General features: G+C 42.9%; 1 protein-coding gene across 14 annotated transcripts in view; it reads right to left on the bottom strand.

Moving 5' to 3' along the window:
• Positions 1-25,675, bottom strand: part of DLG5 (discs large MAGUK scaffold protein 5) — a 114,620-nt gene extending 88,945 nt beyond the window's left edge. For 4 of the 14 annotated variants that reach the window (XM_082225113.1, XM_082225115.1, XM_082225111.1 and 1 more), the window contains exon 1: positions 23,826-25,674. In XM_082225113.1, coding sequence (XP_082081239.1) covers positions 23,826-24,180 — 355 coding nt within the window. In that variant the 5' untranslated portion in view covers positions 24,181-25,674. Of the gene's footprint in view, positions 1-18,845; positions 18,867-20,780; positions 20,847-23,825 lie in introns of those variants that run through there. The other 10 variants (XM_082225116.1, XM_082225112.1, XM_082225114.1 and 7 more) reach the window with 6 other exon arrangements.
• Positions 25,676-25,908: the final 233 nt, after the last annotated feature.

The following is a 25,908-nucleotide window of genomic DNA, read 5'->3' as shown; positions in this document are numbered from 1 at the left end:
TTTGGCAAACTATTGGGAAAACACATAGGCACACACCTCATCTTTGTTCTCCCTTTTGGCAAACATTTATTAATTTTCCTTTGTAGAATGTGAGCCATTTAATTTAGAAATCAAGGGAGGTGATTAACGACTGAGCAGCAAAATCCCACCATTGGGATGCAGCCAACGAGGAGCTGATCGTAATTGTATGTGAATTGTGCCTCTTCTACTTCCCCAGATTGGGATAGATGGTGGCAAAAAAAATCCTCATCACACAGGCAGCCAACTACTTTAGGTGTCTAATTTCTATAGGCATCACATTTTGATAACTGGCAGCTTATTCAGAGTGGAAGGATTAAAATATCCTTATGCTTTCTAGCATTAGAGGTAAGGAAACAGCAACCTATAATTCCATTTAAAAATATTAATGCACCACTTTGATTTGCTGAATTTGTGTTAAGTCACCAGTCAGATTATTATTATTATTATTATTTATTTATTTATTTTGGGGGTGGCTGATGTTGTTGAACTGGCTGTATTGAAGAAGAAAGCTATGCTGTCCTTGTTCTTTTTTAACGTTGAATGTGGAAACAGAAAATATGGGCTAGAAAAACCCCCAATAACTGCACTGAAAAAAGCAGGGTGCTTTTAAACCTCGGGTAAAGTCTTCAATTAGTTTTGTTTTCAATAAATGCACTTTTAAAGCACACACACATTTGCTCCAATGCAATATAACTTAATTGGGATTACTCAATTGCCTGTGCCTTTCAAGTTAACTGCCTGGTGCTTTTTTATTATGATTGAAGGGCAGTCATCAGGGAGCCTAATTTTTAAAACTTAACACTGCATCACTATTACATTTAATATTATCATGCACTTCAAGTGCCTCTCCATTAGATTGCTGCACTGCAGCAATTAGCACTTTTATTGAAATTATCTTCAAGCAAAATGGAAATTAAAAGGAGATGGGGTATTTAAGGCATAATAAGGCTTCATATATAGAAGCTCACCCATGCAATTTCCCATTCAACTGTGCAATTAAGATCTGGCTCAGCCATGGCATCATCATGTAGGAAGTGCATACAGTGGCATACATAAACTTCCACTGCAGCAGTTGCTGGTAACTCTACGGAATAAACCAAGGTCAGACTACTACTATTAATACTAAGGTTGGGCTTCCTACTGTCTGCAAATCAAAGTGGCTGATATTACAAACCCAATCTTTCTTCTGTGCCTGAAGAAGGCCCTAAGACCACAGCACAAAGGATGGTGGAATGATATCTAACTTGTCAGGAACAAGGTGCCATTTCTAGGGGGAACAAGCAGGCAGACAGAAAAGGATGCTCAATACTTTCTATATCCATAGATTGTCACTTGTGAACACCCCCAATGACACCCCCCCCCGCTGTGCTAAAATTGTCAGAAGAGAATCCATAAATATCTCCCCACAGACCCTGCTTAGTATCTTGTTTCCCTTGCAATGTGTAGTTCAGGCCAGTCCTAGACAGTTCACTGGGTCTGAGCCCTGAAATAGGCTGTGAGATTATCAGTGCAATCCATAAAGTATTGAGCTTGTTATGGAAAATGAGCTATGGGAGGGAAAGGGTGAGGTGCAAGAGAAGTAGGTGCATGCAAGTGGCAACTGTCCACTGAAAACCTTGGGCAAAATCCAATGTCAGTCAAGCAGGTCTCCCCTTCCTCTCCCGCACCCTCCTCAGATCTGCTCCAGAGGGTCTCCTAAAGCTCTGGAGCAGATTCTGCAGGAGACAGTACCAAGGAAGCATGGTGTATGGGGAGATGAGGCTTGCCACTCAGCTGTAAAGAGGAAACCAAAAGAAGTAAGGTCCACATACAGAATGCTCACCTGTCTAGTTCATATTTACCCATCCTACTTGTATGTATCTCATCCTCTCTCAAAGGAAACTCAAAGGATACACGGGGTTATCCAATATTTTCCTCAAAGCAACCCCTTGAGGCTTGTTAGGCTGAGAGTTAGTGAGTTTCATTGCTTGTTGATGCAAATCCTTCCCTATCCACGACACCCCAGGGGAGTCTCTTCATATATACCCACCCAAAAGTGTTTTAGAATCTTCCCCTAAACTCAGAGGACAAGGGAATTAATCCACTGAGGTAAATAGATGAACCACTAAAATATACAGGAGTTGGAAATAAGAGTGCTACAGATGGCCATAGCTGTCCTTTAAAACATTCATACTGTTTTGAGGTCAGCTTTTTTGTCTTATAAAAATTTAAAGCAGAACACCGTCAATGCTTTTAAAACCGCATCCCAAGCTTTTAAAGATGAAAGATTTTGCTCGATTAGTCCTAATTATGGCACCATCAATGAAGCTAGAATGCCAAAGAGTGTAATAACTTGGTCCAAAAGTGACTGTAAATGCAAAAGGACAACACAACAGGATTTCATGCAAAAGCAGAAGGATCTGACCAGTATTTCTTCAAGTAGTGCAAGTCAAAGCCACCTAACGGTCTGCTTGATTTCTAATCGCAAACCTATCATAAACAGCACAACAGATTGAAACCCAAGTCACTGGGATACCAGCTGACAGGTCCTCTAAAAAGGGGGCGGGGAGAGAAAAGAAACATAGCAACCTGCTGACAATGCACTTTGGACAGCCAAGCACACAACAAAGGCCTTTTGTTCCACATTAGCAAAGACACAGTGGTTGAACCAGTTGGCCTACTGCTTTAATGCAGGCCTGTATTGCGACAAAAAAGACTTGCTGTGACCTTAACAGAAAATTAGTAAATTGGTGTAGAATTACAGACTTCTAATAGGCCAGCCAAGCGGTAGTAGAACAGAAAATGTACTCTTTGCTGAGGGCGGTGGGTGGGAAATTTTCTAGAGCATTGGGGAATCTTTCCAGAGTTCAAAATCTCTACCTGCTAGAAATCCTTTCCCACAACAACTAACCCTGCCTTCCAGCACAGAACCGCTGCATTTTTGAAATGAATTTTGTATCTAGAGGTTGCAAATTTATTGGGATAGATACTATAAATGAAAATAGCTGGACATACTTACAAGCTACTGAAAGAGCTAATTATACCTATCCAACAGAAAAGTTGAGGCAGTCCTCCATTTAACCATTCCATGCAGGCAAGTGAATGGAATTCCCTCCAGGTGAGTGAGTAGACTAGCAAAGAGCAACAGAACACTATTACAGTGGACCCTCCGGATACAAACTTAATTCATCCCAGGGGTCCGTACTTATCCCGAAAAGTCCGTATCCGGAGGTGCCACTTCTGTGCATGTGCACAGTGAAACCCGGAAGTATAGAATTCCGGGTTTGCCACGTTCGTAACTTGAAATTACATTACCCAAAGGTAACATAACCCGAGGTACCACTGTACAGTACACCTTGCCAGCTCAATTTGCTTCTAGTCCGCAATATGCTTCACCACCCCGGTTTTTACTCATGAGATGGGTCCCTCTTACGAGTAAAAAGTAGGTTAAGTAATTTTTTTTGCAGGCTTGTAACTTTTGCAGGCCTAGTAACAAGGCTGTATTCAGTGTAAAAATACAGTGGAATATACTGCTTAGTCCTGTATGCTCTTTTTTGTCGTTAATACTGCCGCCCAATTAAAGAAATCTTAGTAATTCATAGATGTTTAACAATGCTATCTTATGCATTTGTACACAGAAGTTAACTAGGACTTCCAGGCAAGCACGTATAGGATTGCAGCAGTCATATACAGGATTGTACTAACCACTTGCATAATTGCACATATTAATTAAGTAATAGTTCTGAAGGAGGGAGAAGCACTTTTTAAATTATCCTTCTGCATGCTTTAGTTTGCAGCCTATGATCCACAGCGGGGCAGGTATGGATAGAGCCCAGACAATAGCTGGTGAGCAAATTAGTAGGAGAATACGAGAGGAGGAAAGACATGATGGAGAAATTAGAGGGCAAGCAACAGCACTGGGGCAGAAGTGGCTGAGCAGAGAAGGGGACAATGATGCGTATGCAGGAAGGAGCAGCTGGACCAACTTCTACAAAGTCATTCTCCATTCTCAGGAGAGGATATTTTTCATTCTGGCAGTTAAGAACGCTGCAGGGGCCAGGAGGCAACCTTGTTAGTCGTGTCTAATTGACACACGATCACCAACATACGGGGGGGACAGGGCATGCTTATATGTAGAATTCTATCAGTGATATTTTACCCACACAATCAGAACACATTTCAGGAACCAAAAAGTTTTCTTGAAAAATGCGACTTCTGAACTGTCTGGCCCCAAAATGGCAGGCATTCCATTTTGGCAACTGTAACCCTGATGCCATTAAGGAAACCCTGGTTTGGCACCTATCTGAGTTTCTAACACTGACAGTAGCAGAAGGTAGTGCACTGGGAAAGCCTGCATTACATCCACTACATGAAATTGCTAGACCCTCTTGCTGCATTAAAAAAACACACACAAGTTGTTCTTCTCACGGAACAAATGATTGTGTTCACTACTGTTTAGGCTGGTGCTGAGAACAGTTTTGTTCTGGGAGCAAATTAACTCCTGCATTGTTCGAGTTGGGTGCATAGAATAAAGAGCTTGCCTGGGATAAGACAGTCAGCATGGATTGTTAATTATGAAGGGCTGCTGGTTGGGCAGTAGAGCTTGGGGAGAGGGAGTTTGTATTCTCTAGACTAGCTAGGGAGGCAATCACAATGCTTCAGTTTAAAGAGGGAGATGGTTAAGGGACTTACACTTTGTGGGAAGAGTGAAACAATACTGTCTTGACCCATAAGCTCTTTTCCTTAATTTTGGGGTTGGTGGGAAAGAGCAGATTTTAGTTGCTCAGTGGAGAAGGAAAGACACTCTGCATGTGCTCAGGGTGACTTTTGCTATATCCCCACTGATTAGCAGAAATGTGGTTGGCTATCAAGCCCAGATACAATTTGTTGATCCCAGGCAACAATGGTTGCCAAGGTCTCAGGGAAGCCCCAGCAACAAAAGGTTAACCTTCGGAACACCAGCTGCTAGGGAAAATAAAGGATGAGGAACAAACACAGTGAGACAGACAGAGGGAGCAGATTAATGAAAATCAAGAATTGCAATAAAGGCAAAGCAACACCTAGGCAAAGCTAAGGAGGAATGAATGAAAAACATATAAATGAGTGGCTTTAGAATGGGGATGTGATTTGGGAAGCAAACACTAGAGAGAAAGATGTGCCAGACACTCTGCACTTAGCAGCAGACAGGGGATCAAAACAATGGCCATCTTTAGAAACAGTTTTCACAGCGCCTTCCCACAAAGCCCCTAACAGGGAATTATCAAGAAGTGGGAACATAATCAAACAGAGACTGGCATCCATAGCTTAGTGCTTACTACCTGATGTGTTTGCAGTGCCAAACACCATTATGATCTCACTCCTTTTTGGCTATGTAGGTTGGATCCCCACCTCCTGGCAGACACCTACGTACACAGAATATACAGTGGGGAGACTTAATTTTCTACACTCATTGCTACTGTTTCTACAAAAACTACCATATTTTTCCATGTATGACTATGCTTTTTGCTAAAAAAAATAATGCAAAAATTGGGTGTCGTCTCATACACTGATAGTGAACGGAGAAGGGGGACGTGTGATTAATAGCAGCAGCAAGCAGGAAACCGGCAGCAGTGATTGGGTCGGTGACTGGCTGTGGCTGCAGCAATTAGGAAGGCGACTGGCGGCTGTGGTGAGGCGGGCAGGCAATTGGCGGCTGCGACAAGTGGGCTGCTGGTGGCGGGGAGCGGGCAGACAATTGGTGGCTGCGGTGAGGGCTGCAATCGGCAAAGGCTGTGGCAAGCGATCGGCAGTGGCGGGCAGGCGGGTGAGCGATTGGAGGAAGTGACCTCCTCCACTCCCCCCAAAAGCTAAACAACTTAATTTCTTAATTTTTGGTTTAAAAAAATAGGGGGCATCTTATACATGGAAAAATATAGTAATTTGGGAGTGGAAGGAGACTGGTGGAAGTTGCACGAGCTACTTTTGAGGCCATGGCGGCCCAGGGGGCGGGCACCAAAGAAAGATGGCAAATGGATCCAATGATTATATTGTAGGCGTACTTGAAGAAACTTGGAATAAGCCCCAGGTGGAACAGATAGTTCTTCAGATAATTTCTGCTAAAAGGTTAACTGCCCATGGAAAACCAGCATAATGTCTGCAGTTATAAGACTGGTTACTGAAAAGGTGGAATAACACAGGCCTTTTAAAACTTACTTGCTCCATAGGGGAAAAAAATAAAAAAATTCCTTCTAGTAGCACCTTAAAGACCAACTAAGTTAGTTCTTGGTATGAGCTTTCGTGTGCATGCACACTTCTTCAGATACACTGAAACAGAAGTTGCCAGACCCTTCTATATAGTGAGAAGGTGGGGAGGGGTATTACTCAGAAGGGTGGTGGGAATGGGAGATTGGCAGATAGCTGAGATGAGCCTGTTGACGACTCTTAACTGTAATAGGTCTTACAGGAAAAGGCAAGGGGTGAGAAGGTGAGAAATGGCTTAGTCATGTATAATGAGATAAGAATCCAATGTCTTTGTTCAGACCAGGTCTCTCCATGGTTTTAAGTTTGGTAATGAGTTGCAATTCAGCAGCTTCAGCAGCATTTCAGTGTATCTGAAGAAGTGTGCATGCACATGAAAGCTCATACCAAGAACTAACTTAGTTGGTCTCTAAGGTGCTACTGGAAGGAATTTTTTTATTTTTTTTTACTATGGCAGACCAACACGGCTACCTATCTGTAACTTGCTCCATAGGATTGAGAGAGGAAAGGGGTCTTAGATCAAATAAAGTCTTTCATGAAGAACAGATTTGTTTAATGCTGGAAATTGCTACAACAGAAATAATTTATAATAAAATATGAGCTTAAAAATATCAAGCCACACTTTGCTCTATCATCTTAACAGGGGAAGGGGAGGAAGCTGCCGCAAAACATCATCTTGCTACAACTTCCTTAAAATGTGCAACAGTAAACTAACGAAATTACACCCGCCACTAGCTCAAAATTCTTTTCACGCAGAGCCTACAGGGCAGCCGCACAATCCCATGACCCACAAATAACCTTGGCATTAGCGTTTCTTCACACATGCCCTATTTCCTTAGGCATCTCTGAAACTTCAAAACAAGAGATGCCTTTTAAAACCTTCAGCTGAATTCAAATTTCCTTCTCCGTAATGATGCAAGTGCCGGGACGCACATTTGACACCATCACCATGTTTTTCAGCTACAACTTCAACCAACAAGTCAGCTGACCCTACAAAGCAGAAGGAGAGAGATAGTTTTCCCAGAAGTATTGGCTTGTTTCAAGAACTGAATGGAAAAGGCCTGAGAATCACGTCACTACTGGGCGAGTGGGAACAAAAGAAATCTGGATTCTTATTAAAAGCTTCCTACCCTTCTTTTGGGACGCGGGTGGCGCTGTGGTCTAAACCACTGAGCCTAGGGCTTGCCAATCGGAAGGTATCACCGCGCTCCTGTTGCTCGGTCCCTGCTCCTGCCAATCTAGCAGTTTGAAAGCACGTCGAAGTGCAAGTAGATAAATAGGTACCACTCCAGCGGGAAGGTAAACAGCGTTTCTGTGCGCTGCTCTGGTTTCGCCAGAAGCGGCTTAGTCATGCTGGCCACATGACCCGGAAAAACTGTCTGTGGACAAACGTCGGCTCCCTCGGCCAGTAAAGCAAGATGAGCAATGCAACCGCAGAGTCGTTCGCAACTGGACTTAACTGTCAGGGGTCCTTTACGTTTTTACCCCTCTTTTCCCACTAAAAAGTGGCACACCATTCTGTCCCTAGAGCTCCATAAGCTGTGGTACAGTGGTTAGAGTACTGGACTTGGAGGTCTGGGTTCAAATTCTTCTTTCTCCATACAGTTTGCACAGTGATCATGTACTCATTGTTACCTCTCAGCCTAATATGTCTTACAGTGTTGTTGTAAGGGGTGGGGGGAGAGCATCTTATGAGCTTGCTTTGAGGATCATCAATATATTAAATATAATAAATGAAACTAAGGCTGCACCCACCTACCTGGAAGTAAGCCCCATTAAATGCAATGTAATAGTTAGGAATGCACTGTAAATCAATTTCACTCAGTCTTCTCCATGTCCTTTAATCCCAGGTAACTTTAATCACAAAGTTATCAAAGCAACACCAGGCTACTGTGCACAATTTAGCCCAGGTGACACACGTGGTGAATCTAAATAGAGGGGTGCAAGGGGAATTCCTGCACAAGTGAGATGGAAAGATTAATGGGCATGTGGAGAGCTTTGAAGTCTGAAGATAATACTCACAGTTCTCATTACAGTATAACAATTATGTGACTTAGTCACCAAGAGCAAGAAATCACAGAAGACGACCTGTGTCATTTCGAGTCCCATTTTGAATTCTACACTTGGCCATACTTACAGCAACCTCAGTACATGGACCAAACTTGACATAGACAATGATCTCATAACTCAGCCTGTTGCTCAGTTTTCCAAAGCATGCATTCAAGGAGGAATCTTATTCAGTTGCATATACAACAGTTTACAACTGTTCAATATATCTTCTCCCACTTTTATTTCTTTCTCTCCCAACCCCTCTCCATCACTTAGGTTTGGGCATGTAAACGTGATGCGCTAGGGATAGAGTGTGTCTCTCTCTGTCACTGTTGGACTCTTACCTATTTGGAGGGAGGATACTTCCCTACATCCCTGGCACCGTTCATGTCTTCAAAGGGGTGGGGAATGGGGGCACAAAACACACACACAGCATGTCCTTGAGATTGAGATGCAAGGTAAACCTTGACAGAGCTGAAAATGGGGACTATCATGTCACTGAGAGGTGGGGAGGAAGGTGCTTCAGATTAGGGAAGGACACAGAATCATAGAGTTGTAGTTGGAAGGGGCCACAAGGGATCATCTTATTCAACCCCTTGCAATGCAGAACTCTTTTGCCCAATGTGGGGCTTGAACCCACGACCCTGAGATTAAGAGTCTCATGCTCTACCAACTACCAAATTGCATTGGAGTTAACAGGGGAGAAAAACCCAGTATTATTGCCTCTCCCCCACTCAACAACAGATAGAAACTCTTTGCTATCATGCCTGGAGGGCAGCAGGAGCCACATTCTCACTAATGTTGCCTTTGGGGGTGGGATCTGGGCTTGGGGTATGCTCACTACAGAAGCCAGGGAAGAAAGATGCACAGAAAGATACTTGCTAGCATCTTCATCCCTGAGTAACACGGCCTGGTAATTCTACTAATTTCTGTTGGGGGATTCTACTTCCTAGAAGCATTTGAGGTGAGTGGAAGGTTGGGATGGCTAATGAGCATAACTGCACTCCACACTCCAAATTGAATTACTACAAAGCACTCTGTGATGCAGCCCTTGAAGGATACAGTGGTGCCTCGCAAGACGAAAAGAATCCGTTCTGTGATTCTCTTCGTCTAGTGGTTTTTTCCTCTTGCGAAGCAAGCCCATTGACGGATTAGCGGATTAGCGCTATTTAGCGGCTTATCTGCTGATCGGATCAGCTGATAAGCGGCTTAGCGGCTTAGAAAAAGGGGGGGGAGGAAAAAAAACCAGCAGGAACTCACAAGACATTGTCCTCTTGCGAAGCAAGCCCATAGGAAATTCGTTTTGCGAGGCACCTCCAAAACGGAAAACTCTTTCGTCTAGCGAGTTTTCCGTCTTGCGAGGCATTCGTCTTGCGGGGCACCACTGTACTCAGAAACTTCAAATGATCCAAAGCACAGCAGCCAAGATAGTGGCCAGTGTTCCACTTAGTACTCAAATAATGCTTGTTCCATTATAAGAATTTTATAACAATTATTTTTTTAAAATGTAGTAAATTAAGTGAAGAGCATTTTCTCCCTCCTTCCACCTCCACCATACTGGTTACATAATTTTTTGCACAGAAGTTGCTTTCTGTTCCAGCTATACTAATTTAAACTACAGCACAGATATATAATCAGTGGCTTAATGCCAGCTGTAATTATGCCCTGTTTGAGTTGATTTGCATGAATGGGGAGACTGTTGTACTCTAGTTGTAGCTGATAACCACTGTAGTTTATTATCCGTGTAATGACTACTTCAGCGGTAGTTTACGTAAAGGAGTGGTTCTCAAAGTTTTTTCTCTGGGCCGCACTTTCAGTATAAGAAAGTGTGCATGCCACAATTTTTTAATTGATACCCCGGAAAAAGTTGTGTCAAGGTGTATATAGCAAAATTACAACAATTATTACCAATATAAAATGATGCATAGTGATGTGTATTTGCTTAGATTGTGAGCATAAGTATTTTGTATCAATAACAATTAGCTTTTATGTGAAATTATGGGGGGGAGGGGGAAAATTAAAATATATACTTCATGCATGCCAGACTGTGGTACTGTTCTATAATTCTATGAAATGCCTCATTATTTGTGTAATCCATCATCATCATCATCACACCAGACTGCATAAAAATTGTCATGTTTCTTTTGGCCTTGCTGTGTTTAATTTTTATGTCAGTTTTTCCAATAATGCTGTTTGTGAACTGCATTATATCATTGGTCCATAGTTAATAACTGTAATGATTTCCATGTTCTGGCAATAGTTTTTCTTGCAGCAGTTAATATATGTGTTATCAGTTTTTGTTTCTTACTTGCAACATATCGTGACTATATAAGTTAAGCAGAGCCAGTCCTGGGGTCATGGGGACTGTCTGCCTTGTAATCAAATATATTTATGTAAATACATTAAAAAAGAACTGACCATATTTTAAGTTGAAACAGAACGTACATTGCATGGTATCTTTTTCAATGCAATGCTCCTGCTCTAAGTGTGATGGATCAATGACACATTAAAATTCCATTTATAGAGAGTAAATGGATGGTGGTTCTATGGTTTCACACCTAACATACCGGTATTTTCAAGCCACTTTTTGTTAGGCATTTTAAGCACCCACGCAGAGAGAGGAAACAGAAGAAGCATATAAGAAAAAAGAGTGCTTTAATGATTAGCAATACACTTTGCTCCAAACCAAGAAAATTTATAGCAAACAAGACTCCCTTCTACAAACCCATCTGCAGGCATTTAACCCACCCCCCAAAAAAGATTTCTACTTAAACAGCCCTAATTAAATAAGGCAGTGCAATGCTAAGAGAGCTAAAACCAAGGGAGTATTTGTTTATTTTCTTTCAAAAAGAGATGCATTCCCTGCTTTCATACAGTGTTCAAGATGGCTTCTAACAAAGAAACAGCAGCATATCTGAAGTGTTCCTGCATGCATTATGCAGCGTACAGTTTGGCTCCCTGGAAATCACAGCTAATTTTGTCTCAAGTTTCTACCCTTCGTGTTGTGAATGAATTGACCAATTTACACAAACAAAACACAGAGCATACAACACTCTAGAATCTGAAATGTGTAATAGAGTCACCCATAGACATCCACAGGGGAGTAAGGGGAGCATTTGCCACCCCAATTAATAGTAATATCCAAATCCCCAACTACACACACACGGTTTCTAGCTTCAAATAACAAAGTCTGCATTCACATGACAGCTTTTTTCCATTTTTGCGACTTTCCTCCTATTTCTACAGTATATATGAGCTTTCACATGATGTAAAAGCCACTTCCAGAAGTATTGTGGAACAGAGCACAAGTTTAACAGTCATTTCCATCAAGTCCCCCCCCCCCAAAAGCAAATAAACATGCACTATATTCCACTATAGTTCTAGAAACAGCTTTTACATCATTTGGAAGCTCACATATAATGCAGAACTTAGGGTTAGGGAAAAGTGATGAAAACAGAACAAATTGCTATGTGAATGCAGCCAAAATATACAGACCAGTTAGCATCATAAAATCATAGAATTGTAGAGTTGGAAGGGACCCCAAAGGTCCTCTAGTCCAACCCTCTGCAATGGAGGAATAATAATAATAATAATAATAATAATTTTATTTATACCCCGCCCTCCCCAGCCAAGACTGGGCTCAGCGCGGCTAACAACCAGTAATAAAAACAAGTTGATTGAAATAAAAACAAGATTAAAATACAACATTAAAACATTAACTAGATCATCTTAACTAGATCATGCATGGCAGATAGCCATCCAACCTCTGCTTAAAAATCTCCAAGGAAGGAGAGTCTATCATGGTCTACACGGTGTCGTCTGCTTTAACAACTGGTTAATGCTAACTATGTGTAGCTTTGAACAAATGAACTTGAACTGTATACAGTGGTACCTTGGTTCTCAAACTTAATGTGTTCCGGAGGTCTGTTCCAAAACCAAAGTGTTCCAAAACCAAGGTGCGCTTTCCCATAGAAAGTAATGCAAAACGGATTAATCCGTTCCAGACTTTTAAAAACAACCCCAAAACAGCAATTTAACATGAATCTATCTAACAAGACCATTGATCCATAAAATGAAAGCAATAATCAATGTACTGTACTATAAAATAAACAAGACAGCATTGTAGATGATAAAAAATTTAAAAATGATAATTTTCTTACCTGCACTGATGATAGTCATTGTTTTGATGGGGGGCTTTTATCCATTTCCGCACACAATCAATCAATCAATAGCTGAACTGGGCTCCACACAGTCACAAAAACAAACTAACCGAAAAAGCCTCAAAAACAAAAACGCAAAATAAATAGCAAAAACAAAAGCAACAAATACAGTGGTACCTTGGCTCACAAACTTAATCTGTTCCGGAGGTCCGTTTGACTTCCAAAATGTTCAAAAACTGAAGTGCGGCTTCTGATTGGTGCAGGCACCTCAGAAACAATAACAGACAACTACAACGGACATTCGGCTTCCGAAAAACGTTCGAAAACCAGAACACTTACTTCTGGGTTTTCAGTGTTTGGGAACCAAAGCGTCTGAGAACCAAGGTACCACTGTATTGTGTTACTTTGTTTAATAAGCCAAAGTTAATGTTAACCACAGTCCTGGGTTTAGAGGACAAAGGAAGCAACAAACAACTATAAATGGAGGCTTCCAAACTCCTCTCCTCAATTGTGCAGGAGGTAGATAGACGAGGGAGAGAGAAAGAGTCAAGGAGGAAGTTCATTCATGTCACTATAAACCATGGTTTAATTTCTACATGCAGACATTAAATGGAACACAGGACAACTAAAAACTGCATCATGTTACTGAGTCACATAAAAACCAAATCATGTTATTTGATATAATTCTCCCGTGTGTTTCTTCAGTCTGAATTGAAGAAAGAAAGAAACGTTAAATTATTGTGTCTCGATTTTGGTGGGGGTTTTTTTCTAAACACACATCTGTTTCTTCAACATGCTGCAGATGATGGAGAAATCAGGTGAGATGATTTGAGAGCTGCCCAAGTTTATAGTATATAGGAATTGTAGTACTAGATTGTCTTATACAGTATAGTTATTTGAAAGCATTTTAAAGGGGTAATGGGCAAACTTAAACAACATTTTAAAACCTTGCCTTTAAAAGCATTACCCTGGTCATCGTAGGAGAAAATATTTCATGCCATGTTTTTATTTTTTCCTTATATTGCCAATTCTTTTCATTGGAAAAATGGAGGGAAAGTCCATGGTGTGACAATGAACCCAGGTTTTTGGGGTCCTCATATATTTATTCCCTTCAGCACTCAGAGAATGTGGAATGTGCTGCTTCATGGCTTATATTGCCTCTCTGCAAAGGCCCCAAAGTCTGCATAATCACCAATGCAGCAAGAATAATCATAATATATCGAGCAAATTCAGACCAAACCCACATCATCTACATAATTTATTCCAAGTCAAGTGAGATTTATTTGTATATGCTTTCCGTGCAATTACTGCACTCAAACTGGTACAATGGAATATTGTATGAGAAATCAAGTTTGTTACAAAAGTGAAAACTCAAAACTATCAAATCACGGAACAATCTGAATAATCAAATTCTCAACAATTCATTATACTAAACCCACCATCAACATTACAACGACAAAATTACATAGTGATTCATTTTATCACCAGTAGAAAACAGCAGCAACAAAATATAGATTAAATTAAAAGGAGCAGAATCTGCAGCAAAATGTTATCGCGCAAGACGCTCCTGTTCAGAGTTCCAGCAAGCCAGTCACACCTTGTTTCAAAGTATTCCATTCCATTTCCACACAGCCCTGCAACAAGACAGGCTCAGTCCTCAATAAACTGCCCCCCCACCTCCCCTCATCCCTACAATAGTTGCTTGGAACTTCTGCAAAACTCTCCTCCCACAAAGCCTGGAGATACCTCCGTTCTGTGCATGGATGTTTCCATTGCGGCAACACAAAAACCCACACTTGGTGAAATAGTTTGCTATTACCATATTAACTCGAATGTAATACACACCTTTTTTGGCCAAATTATGTCACAAAAATTAGACTGTGCATTAGTTTTGATGATGCATTTACATTCACCAGCAAATATTTTTTGGGTTTCAAGGTTTTTAAAATTGAGGTGCACATTTGATTCGATGGCGCATGAGATTCATGTAAATATGGTAGTACAAGAACAATTAAGGTATTAGAAACACATAGCTAAAACTTCAGCTTTATGGAGAATATGTTTATTTAGAATCAGTGGCACTGTCACAGGAACAAGAATGACTTCAACATCTTCATGGCTCTCTTAGGACAGGACTTTCCCAGCTCCTGTTCCAAAAAAACTTCCGCCATATACTGATGACATCTTTATCACCTGGACTCATAGACAGGAGTCACTGATGCAGGGAGATCGCTGAATTTACATCAAGAGATGTCAATACTATTACTTTCAGACTAATCTGAGGCAGTGGATTTCCAACGCATTATGTGTGCTAATCGGCAGACCAATGCCATAATGTCTGTGTTATCAACCACTGTTTTGTGAATTGTCACTGTCTACAGTTTTTCACATTTCATTTCCCACTGACCTTGGTGTTTATTATTTTCTCCAGCTGTGTGTGTGTATGCATACACCTGTAACTTAGAATAACACTTCATACCTCCAATGTAGTCCACAAAAACATGTTAAGGTTCCCTGACTCTTTGCACCTTTAGCTAAAACCTGAACACCTTCAGTGTACTCCAAGTGCAAAATTTGTTTTCCCTCTGACATATGAACACAAGTCATGAACAGGCCCAGAGCCAGTCAATAATGCGTGGTCTTATAAATGCATTCTCCAATAATTTGATCTGCAAATATCCTAAATGGAACCCCTTACTGCGTTTCATTTGGGAGTATACTGAAATCCCCCCCAAAAACATAACACACTAATAAAGAGAACCTTGCAAATCCCAGAAAAGGATGTTTTGACCCTGCCTAGGAGATTCATCCTTAGACGCACCAGCCAAGCAAAGAAGCACCCTTTTTCAGAAGGGGATTCCTTTGCTCCTCACAACATATTACCAGGAGCCACTACTGCTACATCCAGAAATCTTCCTGGTATGGCGTCATCCTTGATGGCTTTTAAAATAACTTTGAAAACATTTTTTATTCCTGGCCGTATTTAGCTAATTTGCTGTGGGGGGAGTTAACCACAGACTTTTAATTCTGTATTTGTATTTTATAATATTATTGTGTTGTGGTGTTATAAAATGTTCTCTTAAAACTGACTTGCAAGGGAAATGAGCCCTGAGAGTTGGGGGGTAGGAACACATTACATTTTTTTCTGGTACTTTTAAAGTTTTTTATCAGAAGTTTTGCTAAGCTGTTAAAAAAGTTTAATTTTGGGGTTGTTTTAATTCTGTTATGGTTTCATCACTTTTTAACTATTATCTTTTATATGTTTTTAGCTTTCTGTATTTTATCTGCATTAACTTGCGCAAGCCACCTTGAATCCTGGCCTGGGAAAAGGATATAAATGAATGAATGAATGAATGAATGAATGAATAAATAAATAAATAAATAAATATTTGAACCATTTCATTTCACCAACTATTGTTAAGATTAACCACAGTTTAGGGTTAATATGTAACACTAAAATGGAACTGGAAGCTTCTGATCTCACTGTAGCCACGTTCTAAGACAGGGGAGCAGAGTACATAAGCTTGAGACTTGTTGCTGCTCATAGAACTGTAGAGGTGGAAGACAACCCCGAGGGTCATCTAGTCTAACCCTCTGCACTGCAGGAATCTCAACAAAAGCATCCATGACAGATGGCCATTCAACCTCTGCTTAAAAACCTCATCTTCATGACACTATATGCAAACCAAGACATTCTCTTTTCCCACCATGGTTGTCAATGAGGAAGTAAATTATGCTGTATGAACTAGTGACAGAGCAGTGTGATAATACACCTTGCCCACTCCCTCAGTTTTCTTCTATACATTCAGCTGATGAATGCAGGAAAGTGACTGATCTATTTGCACCAGCAAGCCAATAGCAAGAGACACATGCAATCATCTTGAGGTTCGGTTACTTAAACTGGAAAAAAACCAAACTAGCGCATTTCATATAATGATGATGATGTTTGGGAGTCTACAGGCAAGATTGTTAAAATGTATATACAGAACTCCTACTTCCAAATCTGCATCAAGAAACTGCTAACGCTCAGAACACAGATTCAGGTTTTGTCCTTCAAGATGTTATTTTTTTATTTGGTCATGCTTTAATAACTGCAATGCATCAGAGCTATGACTCAGGGAAAAAAATCACATCATCAAGACAGAGTGTGTGTGTTTTGAGCAAAAGTTTTGCTTTGTCATCCAATACACATTTCCGTTTGGTAATCCCAGCCAACCTACAAAGCTGTCAGACACAATACCCTCAATTTAGTAACTTCACTATTATTTTTAACTCTGCCAAAGCAATTAAGTAAAGCTGCAATCCTATGTCTGCTACTAGAGAGGTTCATTGAGCAAAATGGGACTTGCAGCCTAATGTACATTATTCAGAAGTACAGTGGTACCTCGAGTTACAAACGCCTCAGGTTACAAATGCTTCAGGTTACAAATTCCGCTAACCTGGAAGAGTTACCTCGAGTTGAGAACTTCACTCCAGGATGAGAACAGAAATCATGTGCTGGCAGTGCAGCGGCAGCAAGAGGCCCCATTAGCGAAAGCACACCTCTAGTTAAGAATAGTTTCAGGTTAAGAACGGACCTCCAGAACGAATTAAGTTCTTAACTAGAGGTATGTTTTACCAATGAAGACATTAAAAAAAATGTGACAACTGAGATGAGTCATCCATAACTCAAGACTTATCAGGAGCGCCTAGTTGCCTGGCAACTCTTATTTAAGTCATAACAGTTGCTGGGCAACAAAACTGCATTTGCTTATCCTCGCCTTTACACCTCACCTTCTCCTTGGAGCAGGGACCTGGCTTTTTTAGGTAGCTAAAACTGGCTTCCAGCTCCTTAGTTGCAATTCTGTATTTGACTCAAAGGTGCAAAGTAAGTAACTAGGATTTGAATGGCAGCACAGCCAAAAATATTTGGCATCCCCAAATGTTAGCTTGGCTTACTAGGTAGCCACTATTTGTGGTTCCCTGCGACAGGTGCAGAGGGAGCTCAGGTGTGAGATTGGGTCTTTGCTCAATTACAGTGGAATCGGGAAAAGGTAAGTAACTGAAATGAACAGCCTAAGAAGCTCCGGCTTCTTCTTAGCTCCTCTTCAATTTTCTAGGAGAACTCAGAAAGAAGATTGTGCTGCCATTCCCCTTGCTAGCCAGGGGGCATTCACCCTTGCTGGATTTCTGTAGGACTGACCCTGGGCAACCTCAATATCATAGAATTGTAGAGTTGGGATGGCCCCTGAGGATCATCTAATCCAACCCCCTGCAATGTAGGAATATGCAGTTGTTCCATATGGGGACTGAACCTGCAAACTTGGCGCTATCAGCACCATGCTCTAATCAGCTGAGCTACCCAGGCAGCTATAGCCATGTGTCACTAGCAGACTGCCCTCTACCACATGCCCTAGCAGAGCTACACAAATAATAAATGCACCATATATAATAAAAGTATTACTTGTGATAGAAAAACAGGCCATGTCCTGCCAAACTTCTCAAGTGTCCTCCTACTGTGGCGCCAGCTCCGGAGGACTGCAAGTGGCTTCCAGGCTAGCTAATGGTCCAACCCCCCCCCCCCCGTCTCAAAAAGCACCCCCATTCTCACTTCAAACAGAGCACCAAAGGAAATCAGGCACACAGAGAAAGAAGACTGCCCGTGACATTTCTCTTTAAAATCAACATGCCTCCCAAAATCCTAGATTTTGTGCCAGCTACACACATATTCACGTTTTCTTCTATGTATGCCATAATACTATCCAAATAACCATGATGATTTTATGCAGCTATCTTGACAGTGATATGGCAAATAGCAACCCTTCTCTGACCGCACGGCATTAAACGTTACAAACACAGAATACTCACAAAGAAGAGCAGAAGCCTTAACATTTTGGTTCCTGTCCACATATTCAAAGCACAGTAAACTGTTTATCACTTTAAACTCCAGCAAGAGCATTCAAAGAGATGATTGGCTGTCGCCAAACAAGCCTGTAATTTAATTGTGTTTGCCCTAAATTCCTTCATTAACTATACTCTAAATAAGGAGACGGCTGGCTGAGGGAAAGGGCCTTAGGCTAAGCCAAATGGAAACAAACGTGACACAGTCAGAATATCTGCATTTTCTTTATCCTATAGATATTCAGAAATGCTTTCCTTGGCTTTTATATCTTTTTAAAAAAAGTTATTTTTTAAAAATTTTAATTGTATTTTGACAAAGTAATAATCATAAATAAATAAGAATAAAAAGGTGCACCCCACCACTGAGACCATTCCATTGTAACTATCCAACCTCCCAAAATTTAAACACCTCTTGCGGCGGTTTGACCCCTTTCCGTTTTAACAGTACATATTCTACAAACACCCTCCATATCTCCTCAAAATCATTTATATCTAACATACAAAAAAAAGACAAGTCACCTCTTCAGGAGTTGCAGTGACCCAGTCACAGAGAACTGGTCACAAAGCGAAGGTTTGTCCTCAGCAGTGGCGTAGCGTGGGGGGTGCAGGGGGGCCCGGCCGCAACATCTGGGGGTTAGGGGGCGCAAATCCACGGGTTAGGGGGCGTAAATTACTTTACGCTACGCCACTGGTCCTCAGGGTGAGGGACTGAGGTAGGCCTGAACTCCAAATTAAAGGCAAGAAGACACTTGCAAGGAACCCCAGGGAACAGTGGGGATCTGTAAAGGTGCCTAAATGTTCCCCTCCGAACAGATTTCCCACAGCACCGCCATAGGAAAACAACTCCCACAGTTATTTAGAAGAAAGTTGCATCAGTTAAAAGCATATGAAATATTTACCCGAAAAAAAATTCACCTCAGAATGAAGGAGCCTCCCCAAATCTAACACATGGCTCTGTCAGCACTAACGAAGATGACAGTTTAGAAGGAAAACTGTCAGAGAGGTAGCCATATTCGTCTGTGGCAGCAAAGTCCACAATATTTAGGGAAGTTTTTAATGCCTGATGTTTTGTTGTATTTTTAATGTTTTGTTGGAAGCCACCCAAAGCCCAACAAAACCAGATGGGTGGGGTATAAATAATAAATAATAACAATAACAATAATAATAAATTATTATTATTATTATTATTATTATTATTATTATTATTATTATTATTCCCAATCCTCATTCTGACCCAGGCAGATGAAAACAGCAAAGATATACAGGCTCTATAAACCCAAACACGCAATTTAAAATCCTTTGGCGAAAGAAACCCAGCAGCGTCCTCAAGGATTGCTGGAACTGGAAATTAACTTGAGAGAGAAGTTACCACTTAGCTACCCCATAGTGTCTCAACTGCAGTCTACATCCTACTCAAGTCATCGCTAAAAGCACCTCAGGAATATTTATTTTGAGGCCACCACATTCACAAGGAGGTGTCATTTGTGTGAAATAGTGTCTCCACTAGAGGATGAATCTCATAGAATCATAGAGTTGGAAGAGACCACAAGGGCCATCGAGTCCAACCCCCTGCCAAGCAGGAAACACCATCAGAGCACTCCTGACATATGGTTGTCAAGCCTCTGCTTAAAGACCTCCAAAGTAGGAGACTCCACCACACTCCTGGGCAGCAAATTCCACTGTCAAACAGCTCTTACTGTCAGGAAGTTCTTCCTAATGTTTAGGTGGAATCGTCTTTCTTGTAGTTTGGATCCATTGCTCCGTGTCCGCTTCTCTGGAGCAGCAGAAAACAACCTTTCTCCCTCCTCTATGTGACATCCTTTTATATATTTGAACATGGCTATCATATCACCCCTTAACCTCCTCTTCTCCAGGCTAAACATGCCCAGTTCCCTTAGCCATTCCTCATAAGGCATTGTTTCCAGGCCTTTGACCATTTTGGTTGCCCTCCTCTGGACACGTTCCAGTTTGTCAGTGTCCTTCTTGAATTGTGGTGCCCAGAACTGGACACAGTACTCCAGGTGAGGTCTGACCAGAGCAGAATACAGTGGCACTATTACTTCCCTTGATCTAGATGCTATACTCCTATTGATGCAGCCCAGAATTTGTCTCTGAGGTATTTGCACAACAGATACCACAGAAGGGAACTGGCTCCAGTTTACCTCAGGCACTCGCCAACTTGTTTGAGAGAGGGTTAATGGCCATATTTGCCATTTTTTGCTAGGTCTGATGCAGAGATGCCAGATCTAACATGGTAAGTTACGTAAGACATTTCTATAATAAAGAATGTTAGCCAAACAAGTCTAGGTCAAATATTACAGATAATAAAGCAAAGTTCCTCAGAAGTGGTCCGGAAACTTTGCTCCAAACACCCTCAACAGGGCTTCCAGATTCCTCCCTATATTCACTGCCCCCAAGATGAATCAAGAGAGTCTTAGGCAAGTCTCAACCTACCCTGCCTCACACGGTTGTTGTATTGTTCCACAACTCTTCCCATATTGGCTGTTTCTCATGGAAACTCAAATGTTGGCACACGATCTGCGACTTTCTTTGGAGCTCAGTTCACTACCCCTTGCGAATGGAGTGTACCCTAAGGAACTGGATGCAAGTTGCTTTGAGGGTCAAATCAGATATAATAGTAGCAGACACACTTGTTTATAAGTCTGCTCTGTTATATAGGCTGATTTTTCGAGCAGGTGACAGTATGTGCCTTCAAGCACTTCCCAGTGTTAGAAACTCAGATATATAAGCTAGGCACCAAATGGTTCATTAAACCAGGGTTGCAGTTGTCAAAACAGAATGTCCAGTTGCCATTTGGGGGCCAGACGGCTCAAAAGTCATCTTTTTCCACCACCATGTGGTAGACCTGTAAAAGGGTAACGGAGTATTGGGAAATAATTCATAATGGATTGAAATGAAATGTCTGAAAGTACTTTTCAAAAAAAAAAACACCCCAGAGTCCTTTTTGCTGGGGATAATTCAGATGGAAATTTCCAGGTGTCAAAAATGACTATTTATGTATGCCACTACGCCTGTGTTTTGTTAGCCCTAAAATGGAAAACGAGCAAGGTCCCAACTAAAGAAAAATGGCAACTTAAATTGATGGAATATGTGCAGCTTGTGGACCTAACATGTAGAATAAGATAAAAAAATTCCTTCCAGTAGCACCTTAAAGACCAACTAAGTTAGTTCTTGGTATGAGCTTTCGTGTGCATGCACACTTCTTCAGATACACTTCTTCTGTGTATCTGAAGAAGTGTGCATGCACACGAAAGCTCATACCAAGAACTAACTTAGTTGGTCTTTAAGGTGCTACTGGAAGGAATTTTTTTATTTTGACTATGGCAGACCAACACGGCTACCTATCTGTATGTAGAATAAGAGAAAAAGAAGAGCATACATTCAAAGAAGATTGGAAAATGCTTATTGAATATATGAGGGAAATTGTGTACATTTGAAAACATTGGCAGCATAAAGAAAACTCAACAGTGTAAACAAGTTGTGAGGGATGTATTAATGGAATACTGAATGGTTTAGTTTATGTAAAATATGCAGGGATTTATGATATGCAAATTGAACCATGGAAAGAGATGGGAAGTCACAGATAAAATATCACTGATAGAATTCTACAGGATGTGTTGCTAGTGTGTGAAAACAAGCAAGATCCAAGGATCCCCAGGCATGCACCTCTAGATGGTGGAGACCTCAGGCACCCATCCCAGCATGCAAGCATCTTCACTTGGTTGCAAGTGGCTGATAGCGAGGTGCAAAATGCACCTGGTGCAAAATGCACCTGGCGAATTTCAAACGCTGTTCTTGCCCCTCAATCAATCTCCAATACTGGAAATGGGTACGGGCCGGGGTGGGGAGCCTGAACTGAAGGAGAGAATCCTACACCCCCAATCTGCATCAGGCCACTGTCTCTACAGTAGCCCACTAAACTATGCCTTTGTCTGAGACAATCTGCAGATAAGCGTCTTGGCACAGGTGTATTTGCAGAAGGTTCCTGCATTGAGGAAATGTGGACAACTTTCAAACTCATAATTAAAACCAAACTTCTCTTAGCTCCTCTCACTTCCCAAGCAAGAACTGTTAAAGCATACAGGAAGGCTCTGTTGCCTTTCTACCCATGGATGAAGTCAAGTCCTGTCGTATTCCACCAGACCACTCCAGTTCAGTCATCCACCAACAGAAATAATTTCAACACTGCAATTGGCCCTGAAGATTTTAGTGGCTCATCCACATTGGATGTAACAGCATTGCTGACGGAGGGCAAAATTTCAGTTTTCCACTTACCAATACATTCACTGCCTTCCAGGCACAGTAATGGTTAAAGGCATTAATTAAACAAATATGCAGCTTCTCCAAAAATGTAATATCAGGAAGCAATATCTGCTTCAACATTTGTACTTGCTCAACAAGTAGAGGCACCTTGTTGCAGAAAAGAAGCAAGGCTTGTGAACATAATAGTGAGGAGGAAAAAAGCAGATTAAGAACAATAACAACCCCTAAATCAGAGTATAGATAAAACTACCACCAGATCTCTGTCAATCTTCTGCCTGCCATCACTGTAGGGATCCTTTGGATCTGGACACAGTGACATATTGTGTGGTTTTAGTAGAAGGGGTCCACATATATTGGCTTTGCTGTTTGCCATCTCCACAAAACCCTTTGGCCAAGTTCTGTGGCAGGTGCAAAGCACTCAGGGAAGGGAACAAAATTTGACCCTGTGCTGAGTTTCTGTGGAAGGCAGAAGAAGTGCCTCGTTGCTGCTGGCACCTTCTGCAAAGCCCAAATGGATGAGAGACCAGTAGCCTTTCCTCCCCTCAAGCTCCCTATTTATTTTTTCCCCTGCCTCAACACTGCACTGGGCTTCTTCAGGAAGCACTAGCAGCACCTAACTGTTATAAATCTATTGCCCTACATGGTCATCAATATATATTTAAAAACTTGATACAATCATGTTGAAAACTGCATGCCTACGTTTCACACATGCACGCCAAATAGCAGTAGTCAAAAACCATTTAGGCTACCCCTCCTAGCCTTCTCCAGCCTGGTTCTCTCTAGATGTTTTGAACCACAACTCTCATCAGTCACATCCAGCAGTGCTAATATGTGACATCCTTTTCCATTGCACAGAAGTTTGACGCCCTCTATTAATAATAACAACAGATTTTAAGCGGAGCTTTTTGCATCTGTTGTGCTTTCCTCTATTGCTCTTGGGTGAATTTTTCTCCTCTGGTTTGCATTATTTGCAATTGGCGCTATTGCTTTAACTTCGTATGTGTCACACTGCCTGGAGAGGGGCGATCTGCCAGTAATGCAACTTACTTCTACCACCACCACCAATACTTTACAGCCTGGAATGTGCTACCATGCATTTCCTCCTGGCTCCCTGAATCAATGCAAGCAGGCAAAGCACTCCCTTGGTCCCTGTATCCCAGGCTTCCCCCACCACCACCATGCTGCCCCCCACGAGTGAAGCAAAGCCCCACTCACCTGCCGCCTCGCCAGGCTGCGCGCCCGCCACGCCGTTATTCAGGTACAGGATGGAAAGCAGGTGAGGCTGCGTCTTCTCCAAGGCCACGCGCAGGTCCTGGAAGTGATCGCGGTCCTTGGCCAGGAGCAGCTTGATGAGCACGTCGGCCTTACAGGCGCTGGCCGAGACTCCCTCCTTCCCTCCATCATCGCTTCCTCCTCCCGTTACCATCCCGGCTTCCTGCAGCTCTCGCAAGTCGATGGGGCTCAAGGTCCCCGCGGCATCCAGCAGCTCGATCACCTTGTCCACCTCCGTCATGGCCTGGGCCAGACTCTGGTGACACTGGGCCAGCAGCTCCTTGTGCTTTGGCTCCATGGCAGCCGGGAGGCAGGCGCTGCAGCCCCGCCGAAAGTAACTCGCCAAACTCCTCGCCTCCCGGGAGGAAGAGCCGCGCGCCCGGTGCGCGCGCCGGAGGCACAGTTGCAAAGAGAAGATGCTTGGCTATGGTGCGTTGCGCCTTTGCCTTTCCTTTCCCTGTCTTCCTTCCTTCCTTCCTTCCTCCCTCCCTCCCTCCCCGCACAACAGGCCCCGCCCACCCCCTGCAATCAAAGGGAGCTGGACAACTTTTCTATTTCTTCCCCTGCTCTCCTCCCTCCCTCCAGACAAAGATCCAACGACCCCTCTTCCTTTTCCCACCGCAAAAGCAAGCGCAAAAGAGCGGCTACATTCCGCCTCCAACCCCCCTTCAAAGTCGCTACTCCGGGGGAGAAGATTTCCAGAGAAAAGGGGGGAAAGAGTGAGGGGGGAAATGACTTATTTTTGCGCACACTCAGGGCAAAGTTATGCAGAAGGGAAAACAACTGTTGCTCTTTCGCTGCCTCCTCGATCAAGCCCACCCACCCCTCGCTTCCCTCTGAATCCCCAAACTCCAAATCAAACAGGTAGCTCTTAAAAAATACCTTTCCTGCACCGGGTCATCACGCGCTGAAGACGGCGGAGGCTGGCGTGGTTCCTGCGTTCCCTAACAGTTCGGCACCTCCTGCCACCCACCAACTCCCCCTTACAAGAGAAAAGCGGGGGGACCCTCTCCTTTTATTTTTATTTTCCCTCCCCCTCTTCTGTTTTCTTCCCTGCCAAAGCTTGGACAGTTCAGCTGCAAGCTCCGAATTGGCTCCGCTTTGGGCAAAGGGCTCCCCGCTTCATCTCGGCCCTAAAAAAAATGAAAGCTCGAACCAACTTCTCTCCCACCCAGAGTTGTTGGGGTGTTTTCTTGCAGGGGAGAGGCCCCGTTTATACAAAAGAGGGGGGATGGCGGTGGAAAAGCGAGGGGGGGGGCGAGGCTTCAATTCCTCCCAGGGCCTCCGCTCAGGAGCCCCGGCAGCCGCACGCAGCCATATTTGCTGCACCGGGCTTCTGCCGCTCCTGCAGTTTTTCCTGGGTGCAGGAAATGCATTTCCCTGCGTTGCCTGCGGCCGCCTTCCTCTCGACTCCGGGAGAGAAGAAAGCGGGCGCCCGCCCCGCCCCCAGCAATGGAGAAGCGGGGGGAAAGGAAGAAAGGGAGAAAAAGTGAGGAGGGGAAAGGGGTGCAAAAGCGGGAGGCAACAAGCACCTAGCAGGAGGAGGAGGAGGAGGAGGAAGGGAGGAGGGCGATGGCCACTCGTGCTGCTGCTGCTGCCGCCGTTGTTTGCTCCATGCTTTGGATCCTTTCTGTTGCTGCTGCTGCGCCTTTGCTCGGCTAAGTTTCGCCTTCCCAGCTCCCCGCCGCAGCTTCCTCCGCCATAGCTCGCCCTGGCCGTCAATCAAAAGAGCCTTTGCTTTGGCAAATGTGTAAGGCGAGGCAAACGGGAGGAGGAGCTCCCTCTTTCTCCAAGCCGCTCCCTGGCTCTGTTCAAGAGTTGCAAGGGAAAGGGCGGGGGTGGGGTGGTAGAAGCCCGTCCCACGCTTAATTACCGTCCTCCAACTGCACCTTTTAAATAGGTACAGGCAGCGCTGCCAAAAAAAAAAGCTCTTTGGGATGGAAGTTATCATTTAACAAAGGCTGCTTTGGTGCTCCTTTGCTGTCTCCCCATGTGAACAGTCTTGCACGCAACACCCTTTCTCAAC

Source organism: Podarcis vaucheri, assembly GCF_965113315.1.
Source record: "Podarcis vaucheri genome assembly, chromosome: 5".
In the NCBI taxonomy this organism is placed as follows: Eukaryota; Metazoa; Chordata; class Lepidosauria; order Squamata; family Lacertidae; genus Podarcis; species Podarcis vaucheri.
Note: the sequence above shows the minus strand (reverse complement) of the source record. Positions and strands in the feature narration are given on the sequence as shown.